Genomic DNA, 16,991 nt, shown 5'->3' on the forward strand with positions numbered 1-16,991 from the left:
GGTTGTCGCCTAAAAAATAAGATAAGCGAAGTGGATCTAAATTCAGCAATTATAATAATAATAATAGTAGTAGTAGTAATAATAATAATAATAATAATAATAATAATAATAATAATAATAATAATAATAATAATAATAATAATAATAATAATAATAATAATAATAATTTTATTATTAGTAGTAGTATTATTAGTATACGATATCTCATTTCTGTCTATAAAATATGACTGAAAACTATTTCCAGCATTCCTTACTATTAAGGAATTTAATTAGTTAATTAAATGTTAAGGGAAAAATTAAAACGGAGAATTCAAGGAATACTAGCTTAATAAATCGACTTCCGGTTACTCCTTCCCTTTTTACCCCAGTTACCTGATAAGCTTAAACTTTTAATACTACCAGCAGGTTTCCTCTGACTAGAATATGAAGGTTTGCGGAGCTGCCCAGACAGAGTCCTGACTTAAATCTCATCTAACAGATCAGCAAGAGGTCAAAAATGTCCCACAATTCAAATCCAGAGATTTATTTATTTATGTTGTATTAAGAGTAAGCTCAACAATAGCCTGTGTTGTTTATAATCACTTCATTCATACAATGTCAGCTCACAAGAAATGGCACATAAAATCTCACCTACGTGCAGTAATGTAGACAAAGAAAACTTACATCACATCTAGCAAATGTGCCACCAGGCAGCTGTGGTAGAAACCTGTTTATTTGCATTCGGTTTGGTTGGATCCCAGGCACATATAAACACTTTAAAAATTCTCTTGAAGTGTTTGAATATACAAAATACTCTGATCCAATTCTTGCTCTTGGCAGTTAACGTAAATCAAGCAAGTCATTTCTTCTTTCCTCTTAATCCATGTCTTTTACCAAAAAACATATAGTGTCTGCTCACACAACCTTCAGTATTTACTGCAAGATGCTGCATATATTCTATAAGTCTGTTGTGGAGGGAGCCATGTCATCTGGCATTACCTGTTGGGGAAGCAGCATGAGAGCCCGGACTTAGAAAGCTGAAGAAACTGACAAAAATTCTGTTCTGGGATTTCTAGAGATGATCTTGCAAACAAGGTTTCTTAAAATAAAGAACATAAAGGGCAATGACCGTTATTAAACAACATGTTGTTGACAGTCAGAGGCTTCTTCAGGTCCATGGTAGTATAAACAGCTAAAGGAGATCAGCCATCAGCATATTCAACAACTCTTAAAAAAAACTTGAGTATTATAAGTTAAAGTATATGAAGCATTTTTGAGTTTAACTGAATTCCACACCATTTTGTGTGCCTAAATACACCCTGCACCATTCTTCCAAGGGAAGAAATGAATTAAATTTTAGCTGAACAAAAGTCATTGTAATTGTTGCAGTATAATGAATTATTTTCTGACCATTCATCTTGGATGTCCAACCTAACCTGCTCCCTGTGCTTTACTGCTTGTAGTCCATCTGTTTTATATTGATGTCATCTTGTAAAATAAAAAGAAATACTAAGTGAAAGTGTAATATAAAGGTAGACATGTCTCTTTGACAGTTCACTGTGAGGGAGTAACATAAGTTCTGCTAGTTTTGATGGGAGGGAAGTAACTCCTTGCAGTGAATCCAACTGCTGTCAAACAGAAACACAAAAGAAGAAGAAGAAGAAGAAGAAACATGGCCACACCATATTCTGTGGATGTTAGATTTTAGAACACATTTATAAACTAAACAAAGTCTATAATTCAATCAAGGTAGTTCACCTGGTTTTCAGTTTTTCTCCTTAAGAGCACCACCTACATCCATGTCCTCTTACTGAAGAACCTGGTGGAACAGGTTCATTCTCAGTAAGAATAGTTATTTCACAACAGGAATGATGGCCTCTCTGAAACACTTCCAGCAGCTCCAGCCAGTGTTTATGTTCTGTCAGCTATGCAAAGCATCTTGTAAAAACTCCTGTAAAGCATAAACTTTATTTATGAAGCAACATTGCATTTATTTAAGATGGAAATGTGGCTTTAGATGTGAGGTGTGTTTGAATATCTCTGAAAGTTAAATTCGGGAACAAATTTGCAGATCATTATGCACAGAGGGCTATCAGTCTAGAATATATTTATGATGGTTAGAAGTAGTGAGGAATGAGATGAAGTAACAGGCTTAAAATGAGCCATATGTGGCAAGAGTGACAAAGCTCAAATAGCAAATGAAGAGATTTATTAAAGATATTACATATTTTTAGTGCCATGGGTAAAGTAAAAGAAGTAGACAAGAAGAGATACAACACTGAAAGTAGGACATATTGGACTGAGTAAGTTATTGTTCATATTTAGAAACAATTAGAATAAAAATACCATCTATGTATAGAAAATGAAGGAAATATTAAGATGACAGGAGTGATGATTTAAAAATTAAATATTGAAAAGAAAAATGGGACATTGATATGCTCAAACATATCTACATGCACATGAGAGGAAGGAAGGTCCTGCTGTGCTAGAGCAAATGTTTTATAGGGTTTTCGACTACTCATTGTGTTCAGCAGAATTAATTGTTGATGAAAATTTGTTTTATCTTAGTTTCATTTTTGTTCCATATTAAATATTAATAAATATAAAGACACAAAAGAAATGAATTGTGGCCATGTTGACACAACTCAACATGGCCACACATGGGTTTGTGTGTCCAGAAGCACTCATCAGGGAGAATACCACTGTGTGAAGGAAAAACAACTTTGTGAACAAATGACCAACTGCTGTTTATTAAATCCTTTAGAATTAAAGGTAAATACAATGTTATGAGCCTGGTGAGCATGAGACCAATAGCGGTTAGTTCCTGTGATCCCAAGATGTTCATGTCCCATATCTATCTGTACTTATGTTAACTATACAACAACACTGCCGTCATACATGTTACTGCTGTTTACTTAGATACTTTTACACAACCTAGTTACAAGAGAAGTCTGTAGGGACATAGTTATTCTGATGACTGTTAATAGAAAATATGCATTTATATGGACTTTAAGGAAACAGTTTAATCATCAATCGTATTTAATAACCCTTACTTTCTATTTAAAATCATTCACATTCTTTAGATAATATTTTCAGTCCCACTTCTATCAGTGTGGGACTACCTCCTCTGTCTAAAGGGAAAGCCAAGGTGTTTAAAGGGGAAAACAGCGCCCCCTAGAGTCAAAATATATGAGTCGCAGAATTAGGCTCCTGCTTTTACTATGATGAAAATATGATTATCATTTTCGTTTCTCTGAACCAAATTATTTTCTGTTTTTAATATTTTAAATATGAAAAGAAAACGAAACCAAACATAAAATTTCCATCACCTCTTTTTAGCCACACAAACAATAAACATTCATATTTAAATTTCACAATTTGTATTTTAAGACAAAAATAAATAGTGACCTTTTTTTTTGTTTGTTTGTTTGTTTTGTCATTTCTGGTTTCTGATGTGAAAAAAAAAATCACCAAAATGTACACGGAATATCGTCCTACAAGCTGCAAAATTATCCTTTATCAGACGGTGGCGGTTATGCACAACATGTCTGCCACCGCCAGAACAAGTAGCAGTAGAAGAAGAAAACTACAAAGAAGAAGAAAACTACAAAGAAGAAGAAGGTGTTTACCGCTGTGTATTGTTTTGAACGATCAGTAAAAACAGCAGTGAGAAGCATCAACTCTGGAAAGAAAAGATCGACGCCATTTCAAAGCCAGGGACAAAAGCAAATAGAAAGTATTTTCTTTTTTTTTTTTTTTGTATGCTTCCTTCCTGCAGTCGAAGCCTCTTGAAAAACCACCATTTTAGATCAAAAATAACTATTTATTTTTCTGGAAAAATAAAGGCTGAAGCTAAAATACAGATGCTAATGCTGTTCTGGAAATGTTTTGGCTTAGCATATTGACGTAGAAGCTGGACCTGACGCCAATACATTAATTTCCGGGACGCAAAGGGTTTGTTTTTTTGTTGTTGTTGTTTTGCATCACTTATTAAAACAGGGTAAAATAAGAAGGTAATATGGAGGACGAAGTTTGCTTGGATTCGCCTTTACAAAACTGTCAGTGTTATTATGTGTTTATACACTGAGTGAATATAGTACTGTGAGGTGCAGTCATATCAAAGCCAGACCTGAAGGAGAGAAACAAACTGCTTCTAGAAATGAGCGATTCGGGGAATCCAGCCAGCGTCCCGAGCTGCTCCGGCTTGAGAAGCGGGCCAGAGCGGACTGGAAGCGGCGAGCAGAGCCGAGTCTGGAGCCTGAGCTCCTCCAGCCAGCGGGGGAGATTGCCATCGCTCAGAACCAGGGACCTGACGCTGGGGGGAGCCTTCAGGAAGACAAAGGTAGGGACCGCGGTTTGCTGAAACACGAGAATTACACTAATAATGTCAAGCAATTATAATTTAATTATTAATTATAACGGTATAATTGTGATAACACACAATAAAGCCAATCATGTTAAATTATTTAAAGAGCTTCTGATTACGTTTTTTTAAATCCACTAATAGAAAGATTCTGAGTTGAGCTAATCAAAGAAATGTGATTTATATCACCAAGCTCCACACAGTAACGCATTAAATTTATTTTTTTTTTTTTCCTTTTACTAACATCCATTCATTTTCTTACACGCTGCTAACTCCATGCTCAGACTCGAACCCAGGACCTCCTTGCTGGAAGGCAACGGCGCTACCAACTGCGCCATTGTCCAGCCCGAATTTACTGATATGCTTAAGTGGTTAAAACATTTTTTGCAAAAGTAGCATTTCTACTTGTACTATCAGTTTTGTTTTATGATTTACCATCAATAACTGAAATTTATTCTGAAAATTATAAAACAAAAAGTTTTATTATGATAAGCAATTTTTCACAATATTTGAATATTTGATGCAGCATGTGCAGCTGTTGGGAAAACCCTCCACTTATATCTTTCTTTCTTGTTTTTTTCACTGTACAAATAAGTTAGTCTTAGTCAAGTTCATCTGTATTTGTCTAAGCTAAACTAATAAGTATGCAGCATTTCTTTTTTTTTTTTTTTTTATAATCACAAATATATACGCCATATCCTATTTATTGTGTTTCTCTGCTCTGTAGAAGACGTGGGAGCCTAACGTCCACGCTGTGAGAAAACCGAAAGATGAGTGAGTGAAAACTGTGAACTGTAATAAACACGGCATGTTTTTCCAAGAGCCCCTCTTTGATCCAGCTACCTTCCCCAGGCAGCAAACAGAAAACCCAGTGGCTCCTAAAAAGGAAAAAAGAGAGAGGGATGCGAAGAGAAAAGAGAGCAGAGGTGGGAGGAAAGCGAGACCTCAGGTCATCCAGTCTCACTCCATCTTTGAACAATGTCCTGGTGTCTCAAATTACAGAACAGGTGGGCCTCCTCTGTGTTCTCTCAGCCTGTCCTGTCGTTCTCAGTGGCACATGAGCACACTTGGTCTTGATGAACTCATGGTTGATGTCGTCCTTCTCCTTCCAGGCCGGCATGGTGCCAGGGGCCTGCAGAGCTCCTCCACATCTCCTGTTTGCAGACCCGTGAAAAAAGAAGGGAAGAATTCGACAGAGGATGAAGATCATCTTCTCAGTAAACTGCAGCGAGACGACGTGAGTGATTCCTGGTGCAGCTTTGTACACCCATTAGGATTTATTCACACGTTCTCTCAAATCTGTTTACATTTTTCATGCACTTGTGCTACATGTGACCTAAAACAACATCTGTAACTCTGGCTTTGTAAAGGGCCAATGAAGAGCACCTGAAAGGTTTTTGTTTTTTTTTCCCCCTTTTTGTGCTACGTTTCTGATCACTAAACTCATTTTAATATCAGCCAAAAAGCTGGTAATAAATGATGATTTTATGTAGTAAGGAAGAGAAGTGATCCAGCTGGAGATAGACACCAGCACCTCCCGACCCCACTAGGGACAAGAGTGTTAGAAAATGGATGGATGGTTTACTATGGAATAAATCAAGACATGACTTTGAATAACAAATATGATTTCATCATCAAAACATATTTCTTTTACTGGACTTTCAAACCACGCTAATGTGGCCCAGTTGTAACATTCATCTGTTTTGTTAAGTCCATTGTTTTTGTTATCAACATGTTTGATTAATCGTGCTGCATTGGACACAGTAAAGGTTTTCTCAGGACTCTTTAGGGTAAAAGCGAAGAGATCCTCTGGCTCTAACTCTGTGTTTGCTCCTCCTGCAGTTCATAGTTGATCCAGAGTTGAGGAATGACGCCCACCTGAACCCCATCGCTCTGCCTCTGTATCAGTCCAGCGGCTTCTCCAGGCGCCCCAGGTCGTCCACCGCAACACGTAAGAGATCAGTCTGGGTTTCACTGCTTCCCCTCGTCCACTTTGCTTCCTTTTACTTCCTGTCTTCATGGACTTTCAGCTCTCAGGCGGTTCTCTATGAATAAATAGCAGCAAAAGCTTTGGGACTCAGTTTTGTTTTCTTCAGGTTAATCAGACTCAGTTTAAAATTAAGTGTTTGCATAAACAAAGTGTTAGTTTATGGGCCTTCGCACCAAGTTATTGTAGCTTTTTATAGCTTTCATATTTTAATGAATTACTTTGTTTTTCATTTGAATTGAACAGAATATCAACGACCTTTTATAAAGAATAGGATTTTTACATATTTGTTAAACTGTCACCATGTCATGAGAGTTTAGCATGAGAGATATTCTCTGAAAAAATTGAAGCTCCTCTGCCTTCTGCCAGTGCTAACTGCAGAAATGCAGCTAGCATTGGTCAGAAAACAACCAATCAGAGCCTGGAGGGTCTTAGCGCTGTCAGTCATACTTGTGTACACACTGCTCAGTGTACTAATGGGAGAGGAACAATTTACTATTCAGGGAAAACTGCTTATCCGCCGTCATCAGTGTCCATGCTAAGTAGCCTGAGCATTAACATCAAGATCCGCTGTGGGAATTTAGCTGTAGCTAACACAACGCAAACACAGGCATGATTGATCTCTCCCCCTGGTTCTGATTGGTTGTTTCTCAAAGAGCGCTGTATTTCTGCAGATGGCAGTAGGACCACAGGGAGGGAGAGGAGCTCAATGTTTTCACAGGTTATCTGTCTCATATTGGTGAAAGCTTTAACAAATATGTGAAAAAAACAAAACATATTGTTTATAAATGTTACATACCACAGCCTTAAAGGAGCTCTGTTGTTAAGAATTTAAAGTTTTGTGTTGCGAGAAGAAGAGCAGGGTGTGAAGTAAAATGTGACTAAAGCTTCCTCTCCTTACCTGCTGCTCACATTGCATTACATTTTCTCAGCAGGTCAAGACAACCCCCCGGTCTTAACAGCGCCACATTGTGGTGCTGATGGAAATGCAGCCCTCTTGACTGACTGGCAGAAATCTGAGCAGTTGTCTCTGGTGAAGATGCTGCAGGAACTCAGTGTTTCAGGAGGAGAAGAGCTGTTCTTCATGCAGTTTCCAGACTGTCTTCCTGGCAGACACTCTGCACCGAAAGCAGACCTTCATCATGGAGGGGCGACAGGGAAACCTTCAAAGACAGACGCAAAGTCAGCACAGCAAGTGAGTGGAAACTGCACTTTATGCCACGATGCTTTCCAATGAGGCTTACGCATCAGACTTGATTCGCTAAAAGCATAAACTTGTTCGGCTGGTTCAAATCTGACAGTTTTCACACTGTTTCAGATTTTTATTTTATTATTACAACTTTATTCCACAATGGTTTTAACTGGTTTCCCCCGTGAAAGGTCTGCACCCGCATAATAGCGAAGTAAAAATGTTTTGTAGAAATTGGTTTAAATTTCTACAAAACAAAACGAACCACATGGATATACTGTGAGTAATCACAGCCTTTTGTCATGAGGCGTGAAGTTGAGCTCATCACTGATCATCGGTGGGTTGGACATGATTAGGAAACACATCATATCCACCGTTGAGAGATTTACATTTAAAATCATTTCAATTCAAGTTAGCATAAGCAGTGATGATAAAGCATATTCATCGCCATAACCTTGGTTTGAAAACTCAGTCTAGATCACCATAACTTGGCTTTTATGACAAAAAAACAAAATAAAAACCCCCAACAAACTTTAATGCCAAAGTGAAAATGTTTTTTTTTTTTTTTTTTTTACAAAATAACCACAGTTAAATAAAATTTTTAAAAAGAATCATAAAGGAGGGGCTCTACCTAGATCAGGCTGTCCTCACAACATGAGAGACAAGGAAGCAGACTACTGAGACGACACCAGGTTACCATGACTACACTGAAGGAGTTCTCTTCTTATTTCTTTCCAGTATTTTAGTTTCACTCTGCCTCTGCCAGAAATTCCTAATAAATGTTTTTATTAGACATTGACTTTAAACAACAGAAATGTTTGTAAAAGCCTGTAATTCAAAAATGGGAATAAAAAAAATGCAGAAATCTGAAGGGTGGTAGCCATGACACCTGGTCCGCTCATATTCCCGTCTTTCTCCAGGAATCCAGCAACATGGATGGCTCCCTTGTCCTCTCAGAATTCCCTGAGGGATTTTTGGGCAAACTACAAATCAGGAAGTCAGGAAAGGTGGAGCTAAAGCTGGGTGACGTCATCCTGGATGTGTCAGAAGGAGCTGCCTTTTCCTTCCTGCAGGTCAGTGTTCCTGTTCCCAATGGATGCCAAAATTATTCCAATATGTTGGATCGACTGTCATGGCAACAATGTTAGTTCTTAGCACATTTGAATTTAGTTTTAGTGTCAGTCTTTGGACTAAAAGATGACTTTATTTTGTTTGCAATTAAATCTTTTATAGACATTTTGAATCTGGGTTTAGTTGGCTAAATTGAAATGTTTTTCTTCCGAGGTATTGTTGCTCCTCGCTCTGCAAAATGTTCCCACGTCTTTCCTGCTGTTTGCCATGACATTTAAATATGAAATATTTTGATTATTTCAGTAATATTCGGAGTGTTTTCTGGACCAGGCTCCTTCTCATTGCTGAAGCTTTCTGTGCGCCAGTTTCCATCCCCATTACCTCCGACAGGAATGCTGCTTCTTTTTTATCTTTCAGCAACTGGTGTCGGTCCGTCTGTCCGGTGGGAGAACTGGGAACATGACGGTGCTGGGAAACGTCCATCACAAGCTGGTTTTGTCTCCTGACTTCCAGTCCTTGTTGAGGCAGGCGGCTGCACAGCAGCCATGAGGCTCACGTCTGCAGACTGAATTACTGGACTGTTGGACTAATATGACAGTTCAATATTTGTTACTGAAAAAGCGTTGTTTTCATAAAGATGACTTATTTTTCTAATGTCACTGTGAGAAATGTTTAAACCTATTAAATCTAAAAAAAATCTGTGATGTTTTTGAGACTAATAAACGAGATTCATTCTGAGCTTGAGGTGATTTCTGAATATTCCCTCTACGATTAGTTACGATTAGTTACGATTAGTTACGATTAGTTACGATTAGTTCCACCAACTACACCGGGGTTGTCAGACTCATTTATATTTTGAGCCAAATCAAGCTTTCAAATATCCGCAAAGTGGCAGAATGTATTCATAAAACACATTTTACCTGCTAAAATTTTAACAAACAGATGCATTCTATGAGCACTTCTTAAAATTAAATAAAATTGAACCATATTTTCATATTGATGTAATTTGGCATAACTCAAAGAAAAACAGCCTAAAGTGATAAAATATTTAAGCACACAACTATAATCTTTAGAGCTGCACTGTGTTAACTTTTACAAAAAACATATATTCTAGACATATTTGTTGGCCATGTCATGACAGTATTATATAATCTGTAAATGGCTCCATCTCCTCTGCCTTCTCTCTGCTGATGAAATGCACCGCTGCCGTCGCTAAAACTACAAGCAGACTACAGTTTTAAAACGGCGCAGAAAATTGACGTCATCATTCACAACTCCCCCTTCTGTTCGCCGGCTGTCCTGAAGGAATCCAAGTAAATGAGAGAAAACTCAGCCAGTGCAGTGAAGCAAGAACTGAAATGTGCAGAATTGCACAGCAAAGCAACGACCAGGCTAGGTCCAAATGTTCCAGGGGAATATTCCCCACATCATGATACCATCACTATAAAGTACCTTGAGTTATTGTGGCTAAGTATTAAATTAAATTCATTGCTAAAGAGAACAAATACTATCATAAAAATTCATACAGTCTTTGCATAACATCCATATGGAGCAATAAATGTAGACAGCAGTCAAGATCCACCTTCTCTAATTGAAAACATTTTTAGAAAAACAATAGACACTGATGGTTTTCATTTTCTTTTTGTAACAAATACAGAATATTTCACCAAGTGTCAGTCTTTCCAGTAATACTACAATTCAGAGGGCTTGTTTTTGGACGGAGACAATCAATGCAGACATTTAGAGACAGCTGTCTCTAAATGTCTCTAAAAAAAAACTTCCAGTGTTACTGTCAACGCAAATGTTCGTTTGAAGGAGAAAACACTGTAAATAAAAATTGACATGATTCAGACTGAGCTGCGACGGAAATAATGAATTCACATTATGTAAAAATAGACCTATGAAAGTAGAGGTTTATTTGTTAGAATATATAAAAGAAGAATATGAGTCAGTTCTAACGTGATGAGGTCAAAAAAAAGAAAGAAACAAAGCTAAACAAAAAGGTGAGCTAGTTTCAGTCATTTGGACTCACTTCTAATCACATCTTAGGTCTTTTTTGCAGAGCCTTTTCGGACAGTTTTAGCTGAAGCACTCGGTTTCGCCTTGCTGGATGTTTTTGACTTCTTCTTTGTGGGAGTGGCCTTCTTCACCGATTTAGCTGCAGTCTTCTTTGTTGCTCTCCTCACAGCAGCAGTTTTTTTCTTTTTGCTCTGGGTCTGTTCCCGGACCAGATCTTCACGTCCGATGTCCACCATGTGGTCCTCCCATGACTTCATCTCGTTCTTGTAGCGGATCTTGTCGTCCTCAGCCAGCTGGATGTAGACCTGAGACGTAAAAGAAGGATCAGCAGAACGCCTAGATGCACTTGGTTCTTTGGTTTTTGACAACCAAAGAACAGCGTCAATCATGGAGGAACCAAACCTGTTTCTGATGGCTGAACAGATTCCTCCAATCGTCCAACAGCGACTTCAATTTGGCCTGAAACATTCGCAACAATATATTTTTTAGTAAATTTCACAGGTGTTCGCGGTTTAGATTCTTCACTGTGAAGAAGTTAAGGTGGGATTTCATCGTCTTGGTACACCGTGTCACACACTGGTACACATAACCAGCTGTTAGTCATGCAGTCTGTTTCTATACACATTGGGTTGTTCTGGGAGCTCAGTGAACTCCAGGAGTACCATGATAGGATGAGAGGATGAACCTGGGCATGAAGCTAGTGATTAAAGTTCCTCACTACTAAACTTCTCGGTCAGCTGTTGGTGACGGAACAAAGTGGAAAGGAATGGGGACCACAGTGTGGTCGTCCCACCTGGGTGGTGGTTCCTCTGGCCTCCTGGAAATGCTCCGACATGTAGATGTTGAAAGGAGTTCGACACCGTTTGGGTTTCCCAAGGACGTTCAACTCCTGAAACACACAGACACACACGCACAGACACACACACACAGCTTTATGCAGTAATAATAAACTGACTTTGAGCCAAAACTCAATTACACCACAGTTTCACACAGCTGTATTTTAATATTAACTGTGTGTGAGTGATTAGAGGATTTTTAATATATATTAAAGCAGTCATAAACATAATATGTTGAACAGAGTTTGAAAATAAATGACTTATGCTATTTTTTTGTTTAGGAAAGTGACAATATGTTTTTGCTATGGCTCAATCAACCAAAAACAGATTTAAAAATAAACAATGTCAGCAGTATCTTTCATTCCCTGAAGTGAATTTTATTGTTTTAAAGTTTAAGCTGCCTGGAGATTTGGTTGAATTTATTTCAATGGAAAATGTAAAGTCAGGGCTTAGAAATCTTTAAATGAGACTGAGGCCATATTTGAGAAAAACATGTTTAAATCTGTTTGGTGCAAAAAAAACAACAAAAAAACCCAGTGTCCCAGCTGTACTTGAATGCATCATGAGCAGGTAGAGCAAGGAAATGAGGAGAGTGGGAAGGAAAGAAGAAAGCTAAGGAATGAAAAAGGAACAAGGCAGGAAAGAACGACCAAAGATAGGAAAGAAGGATCTAAAGAAAGAAAAAAAAGGACCTGGCAAAGGAAAAATGAACATAAGGAAGGAAAAGAGGACGTTAAAGAAGGGAAAAAATGACTGAAAGGAAAAAAGAATGTAGGGAAGAAAAAACTGACCAGAGGAAGGAATGGAGGTAGAACAGTGGGAAAAATATGAGGAGGGAAAGAACTTCTTTCTTTATATTAAAAAGAAAGAAGGGAAGACATGAAGGAAGATTATAGGAAGGAAAGGAAGGCAGGATGGTAGGACACAAGAAAGTAAAGAGAGAGAAGAAAGGACACTACAAAGGAAAGGGAAGAGTGAAAGCAGGTGAAAGGATAAGGGAGAAAGGAACAAAGAATAGAATAAAGGACAGGAAGATGGGAGAACACAAGAAAAGAATGGAGTGAGGGAGAAGTATGGAAGACAAGACACAAAGAAGGAAGGATGACAAAAAGGAACCATTGCTGAGACATTGGAGGTGGAATTAAAGTCTGAAAATAGCTGTTTTGTTTTTCCACACTTATCCTGGGATGTAACTCCAGACTTTTCCTCCAGGCTGCGTAGGAAGAACCCTGCATGCCAAATGGAGGATCATCTTCTCACCCTCTTCTTTCTGATGGCCTTTCGTTTAGCCATCTTCTGCCTCTTCTCCAGGGCCTGCTGCTGGAGCTGAGCCGGGCTCAGCTGGGCCTGGTACTTCTGGAGGTCCACCTTGAACTGCTTCATGGCCTGGACCCAGGCCTGCTGGAACGGCTGGAAGAGAGAACACAGATTTAGTCAACAGCCGGGGCTCCAGGAGGCTGACATGATGACTGGCACATGGAGGCAGCAGCAGGCAGTAGCCTGGAGCTACACATGAGAACAAGTCTGACACTAAACACACAGTCAGACGGAAGAGCTTGCTTTCTGTTTCAGGAAGTCTCCGACAAATCCTAATCGAGTTAGTGACACCTGTTTCTGCTCGGGGCTCATCATCCTCCACTGCTGGGCGATCTTCCTGACTGCATCCACTAGCTTGATTTCTGAAGGAAAACCAATGAAAGACAGACTGATTAGAATCACATGATCCGTCTCACGCTCTTTTCTTCCTCTCAGTGTCTGCACATTGATCCAGGGTCAAGAATAAGATGAGGAAGACCAGACGGGGCTTAGGCTTGTGTTTAGAAATTGAGTTTAATAATCAACCTTTCAGATGTCTCTAACGTGGTCCACGGCGTTGGTGAGAAACCTTCATGTTCAAAGTCAGTTTAGTTTTAATCTAAACAAACATCTTCAGATTAATCCCATCAGAATATAAAATGTAGCAATTTTACAGTAAACATACTCTACTGTATGTGCTCTTTTTAATGGAATATTATGGATCTGACTATCTAAGTGGATTTCTGATTTGTTTTGATGAAATGTTAAGCTTTCTTGTTATTCAGCAGATACTCTCTTTCTTCCAGTAGAGGGCGACTTGTCAGAGTCACCATTTCTACCAGCATTTATAACGTAGCTCAGCTGGGTCTGGAAGTGTCCAGTCAAAGCCCACAGAGAGTAAAGAAAAAAAAAACACTGGAAATTAGGAATGGACTGTTTTCAAGCCGATCATTGATCTATAAAAGCCTCACCTGCTAATTCTATAAAAACCGTTGAACAATTCAAAACCACTGGCTTTCTTCTTTTCTCCTCACTCTCTATGTCGGCCGCGCTGCACACAAACTTGTTGCCATAGCAACTGACTGACACAAATGCCTCTGTTGTATATAAACATTTCCCATACAGAGAACAGGACACTCAGTCTGTTACAGTATTGCGTTTTCAGGCCTGATGTTCATTTTGTGATTATTCATAAGTGACTGCCTGAACACAGCAGTGGTTGATTAGCTCATTTAAACTCCTGCTCTACTGACGATTTGTCAGAGTTGGTATGTGTGTGTCACCTTTTTTTTTTTTTTTTACTGAACTGAAACACAGGCGCCAAATTTCTGGATGCAAACAAAATATATCATGTTAGGTTGGTGAAATGTCCACCAATACCTTTTCTTTATTTTTTTTTTCTTCTTCATGTCACAAAGACCAAGCTTAAGAGCTCTGACGCCCCCCATTGGGTGACATGCTCCACACCTCGAAATGCCCTACAGGATAACATAGGTAGTGGCTGATTTTCAGACCTTTGTGGAGGAAGATAAGATCAGGATTGGGTTTTACACGCTAGTATCAACTGATCGCCCCAAAAATAAGAAAATCAGGGCCGATCTATTACCGTAACCCTACAACATGTCATGTGAATATTTTCCTCTTAACAGGTCAGAGCTGCTGGTTACCTGGGTTTTGACTGATCACAACTGGTTTCTGCTGGAGAACGTATCTCATGTATCCGTTTAGAGGTCTCTTTGGTGGGCCGCTGGTCTGCGTGGTCAGATACTTCACTGGGTTGATAGTTCCACTGCAGACGATGCTGGTGCATCTGAAAACAGCAACAGACATTCTTTGGCATTTTTACACATCAGCCTGTTGCTGCCCCCTCATTCTGTCACAAACAGGAACATTTCAAGAAGCAACCAGAAGGCTCCGTCAAAAACTTCCCTCAAATAACCATGAGGATGAATGAGGATGAATCTGGTCTTCAATGGCTTCCACACTGCTAAGAAAAGACCTTTCAACTTCTTTGGCCGAATTAATAAAAGATTTGTTTGACACCAGACCTGTGAAAGAGAGCTGCACATTTACACAGGTTGAGAAGGACCTGTGGACCTCTGTAGTTCAGTAAGAACTAGGGCTGCACAATATTAGAAAATCTAGCGACAACACTGTTAAATACTATTAATGACATCAGGTGAGAAATTTGCCTATTTTCTTCACAGGTTCAATATTAGATTAGCATGAAATATGAAAGTTCATAATACTTGGAATATATTAGTCTGCAATTATTGATATCCAATCAGTCATTGGAACTCTAAATATTGCATACACTGATATTGCAATAATCATATATCTGCGGCATATTGTGCTGCAGCCTCAGATAGGATGATGTCTTCAGGCAAAAAAATAAAATCCACAAGGTGTTGTGAAATAACCTATCAGAAGCTTACAAAGCCATGACATCATCATCTGGGCTTTCCAAATGGTTTAGAAGTGCAGTAGACTTATATATATATATATATATTGCTACTTGAAAGACTTAGGGAAAAAATACCTTCTTACAAAGATCAAACTTGAAATTATCATTGGAATACTGTATTTTGCATTTAGCATTATGTTTGTCTAAACGTTGTTGATCTGAAAGATTTAAGACTGGATTAAATCTTTATGGAGGCAATTACTTTTTCAATGTGCTACATTTATAAAGCTTTGAATTTTGCAGAAGAAAAAGTAATGTCTTACAAGATGATTGCAGGGTGTCGCATAAGTACTCTATATAAACTTTCAAAAGAATAGTATTTCAGTACTCTGGCATTTAGCAAATCAAAATTATTTTAAATGACCTAAAACAGGGAAAGTTTGATCTGATTTTACGTAAGAAAATTAGTCTTTTTTCAAATTCACTGCTTACAACCGCGTGTTTTAGCCAGTAGCAGAGTTTTGAACCTGAGTAGGTTAGAAAAAAAAAATCCAAGGAAAATAGACAACTCTGTGGATATTTTTGAAAAACAGAGTTTGTTAGTTTCCTAATCATGCCACTGTTGTATAAGAGCAGGTTGCCCATGATGAATAGATCTGAACTTCTGACCCTGAAACCCGCTTCCTCCTTTTCTAAACCTTAACAATAAACCCTTTCAGATGCAGCAGTTTAACAATGAACTATTACTAGATTATAAATATGTATCATGACATATTCTGTCAAGAAGACGGTGCATCAAAAATGATAAAAAAAAAAAAGCTGCAGCAGACGTTTAAACTTTTGCAAATACGTTAGAATCAATAAACGAAAGGTAAACACTATATTGTTATAGCTCAGCACAAACATCATCAGTCTAACGGAAATATGCTGTTCGCTACCTTGCAGGCGTGTTTGTGTAGAATGCACTGAATGACCTAGCCATGAGGCTAGCGGTGGCCGTCAGTAGGTTATATGGAGCCATGTCGGTGTTCCAACACCTAGCAGGATGTTGAATAGAAACGGAGAAGCGGGTGAACAGTTCAAGGACACTGCAATATATATGGCTACATCCATGCATTAGACTTCTTTCATACGCTACAGTGTATCTTCCGTTCCCCTATTAACTGATATCAGCGCGCTCTCACCACGGCCCAGTGCATTGTGGGTAATACTTCTGTTGTTGTCGTCGTCTTTTTCCTGTCTCTCTAGCGCCATCCATTGGAGTGAAGGAAGAGACGTTTTCATAACTAAATTCAGTGGCAGACGGGATAGGTGGCTGTCTGTCACAGAAGTTTTTATTATTTACAATTCTTATAAATCTAATACCTTATACTTACAAATATGGAAATGAATGCTGTCCAGTGATACCTCAGTTCTACACATAATATGCACGTCTATGAGTGTTTCATATTACACTAGTTCTTAAAGAGAATATAATAGAATTCAAAATTCAAAATCAGTTCGTTTGCATTGTCCATTTAAAAAATAAACGTCAAAACAAGACTGTTTTCAAGACCGAAGTCTAGTTCATGTACAATCAATCAGATAGAATGTAGTCGATTCCTTTGTGGGGTTAAAACGAAGGCAGCTTAAAACGACACTAAATAGAAATATTGAATATTGAATATAGAAATATATTTCAATCACAAATATTGGGATTAAAAACAAATCAGAGTGAAAATGTTGTTGTTTTAATTATTCTTGTCTTTTACAACAGACTTTTGTTTCACTCTCAAAACAACGTTTTCAGTACGTTTATTTCAGGCTCAATGTGAATATTTTCACCTATAATTATATTTTTAAATGCA

General features: G+C 38.3%; 2 protein-coding genes across 4 annotated transcripts; one reads left to right on the forward strand and one right to left on the reverse strand.

The window, feature by feature from the left end:
• Nucleotides 1-3,517: 3,517 nt before the first annotated feature.
• On the forward strand, nucleotides 3,518-9,327 carry LOC122823246 (DNA-directed RNA polymerase III subunit RPC4-like). Of its 3 annotated transcripts, none has more exons than XM_044102668.1 (8): nucleotides 3,518-4,321; nucleotides 5,073-5,116; nucleotides 5,195-5,349; nucleotides 5,455-5,579; nucleotides 6,185-6,293; nucleotides 7,262-7,524; nucleotides 8,439-8,591; nucleotides 9,007-9,327. In XM_044102668.1, the coding sequence occupies exons 1-8, from the start codon at nucleotides 4,139-4,141 to the stop codon at nucleotides 9,136-9,138; spliced, it is 1,164 nt and encodes a 387-aa protein (XP_043958603.1). In that variant the 5' UTR covers nucleotides 3,518-4,138; the 3' UTR covers nucleotides 9,139-9,327. The 3 variants fall into 3 exon arrangements, with proteins under 3 accessions (XP_043958603.1, XP_043958600.1, XP_043958602.1); XM_044102665.1 differs by having other exon boundaries at nucleotides 3,519-4,321; nucleotides 5,070-5,116; XM_044102667.1 differs by having other exon boundaries at nucleotides 3,519-4,321; nucleotides 5,070-5,116; nucleotides 7,265-7,524.
• Nucleotides 9,328-10,160: 833 nt separating this feature from the next.
• tfam (transcription factor A, mitochondrial) lies at nucleotides 10,161-16,402 on the reverse strand. The gene is made up of 7 exons (XM_044102669.1): nucleotides 16,083-16,402; nucleotides 14,408-14,550; nucleotides 13,053-13,123; nucleotides 12,705-12,854; nucleotides 11,402-11,497; nucleotides 11,011-11,067; nucleotides 10,161-10,913 (listed from the first exon to the last, which is right to left on the reverse strand). Exons 1-7 carry the CDS (start codon nucleotides 16,259-16,261, stop codon nucleotides 10,635-10,637), a joined length of 975 nt encoding a protein of 324 aa, XP_043958604.1. The 5' UTR covers nucleotides 16,262-16,402; the 3' UTR covers nucleotides 10,161-10,634.
• Nucleotides 16,403-16,991: the final 589 nt, after the last annotated feature.

Source organism: Gambusia affinis, linkage group LG20 (genome assembly GCF_019740435.1).
Source record: "Gambusia affinis linkage group LG20, SWU_Gaff_1.0, whole genome shotgun sequence".
NCBI classification, from domain to species: Eukaryota; Metazoa; Chordata; class Actinopteri; order Cyprinodontiformes; family Poeciliidae; genus Gambusia; species Gambusia affinis.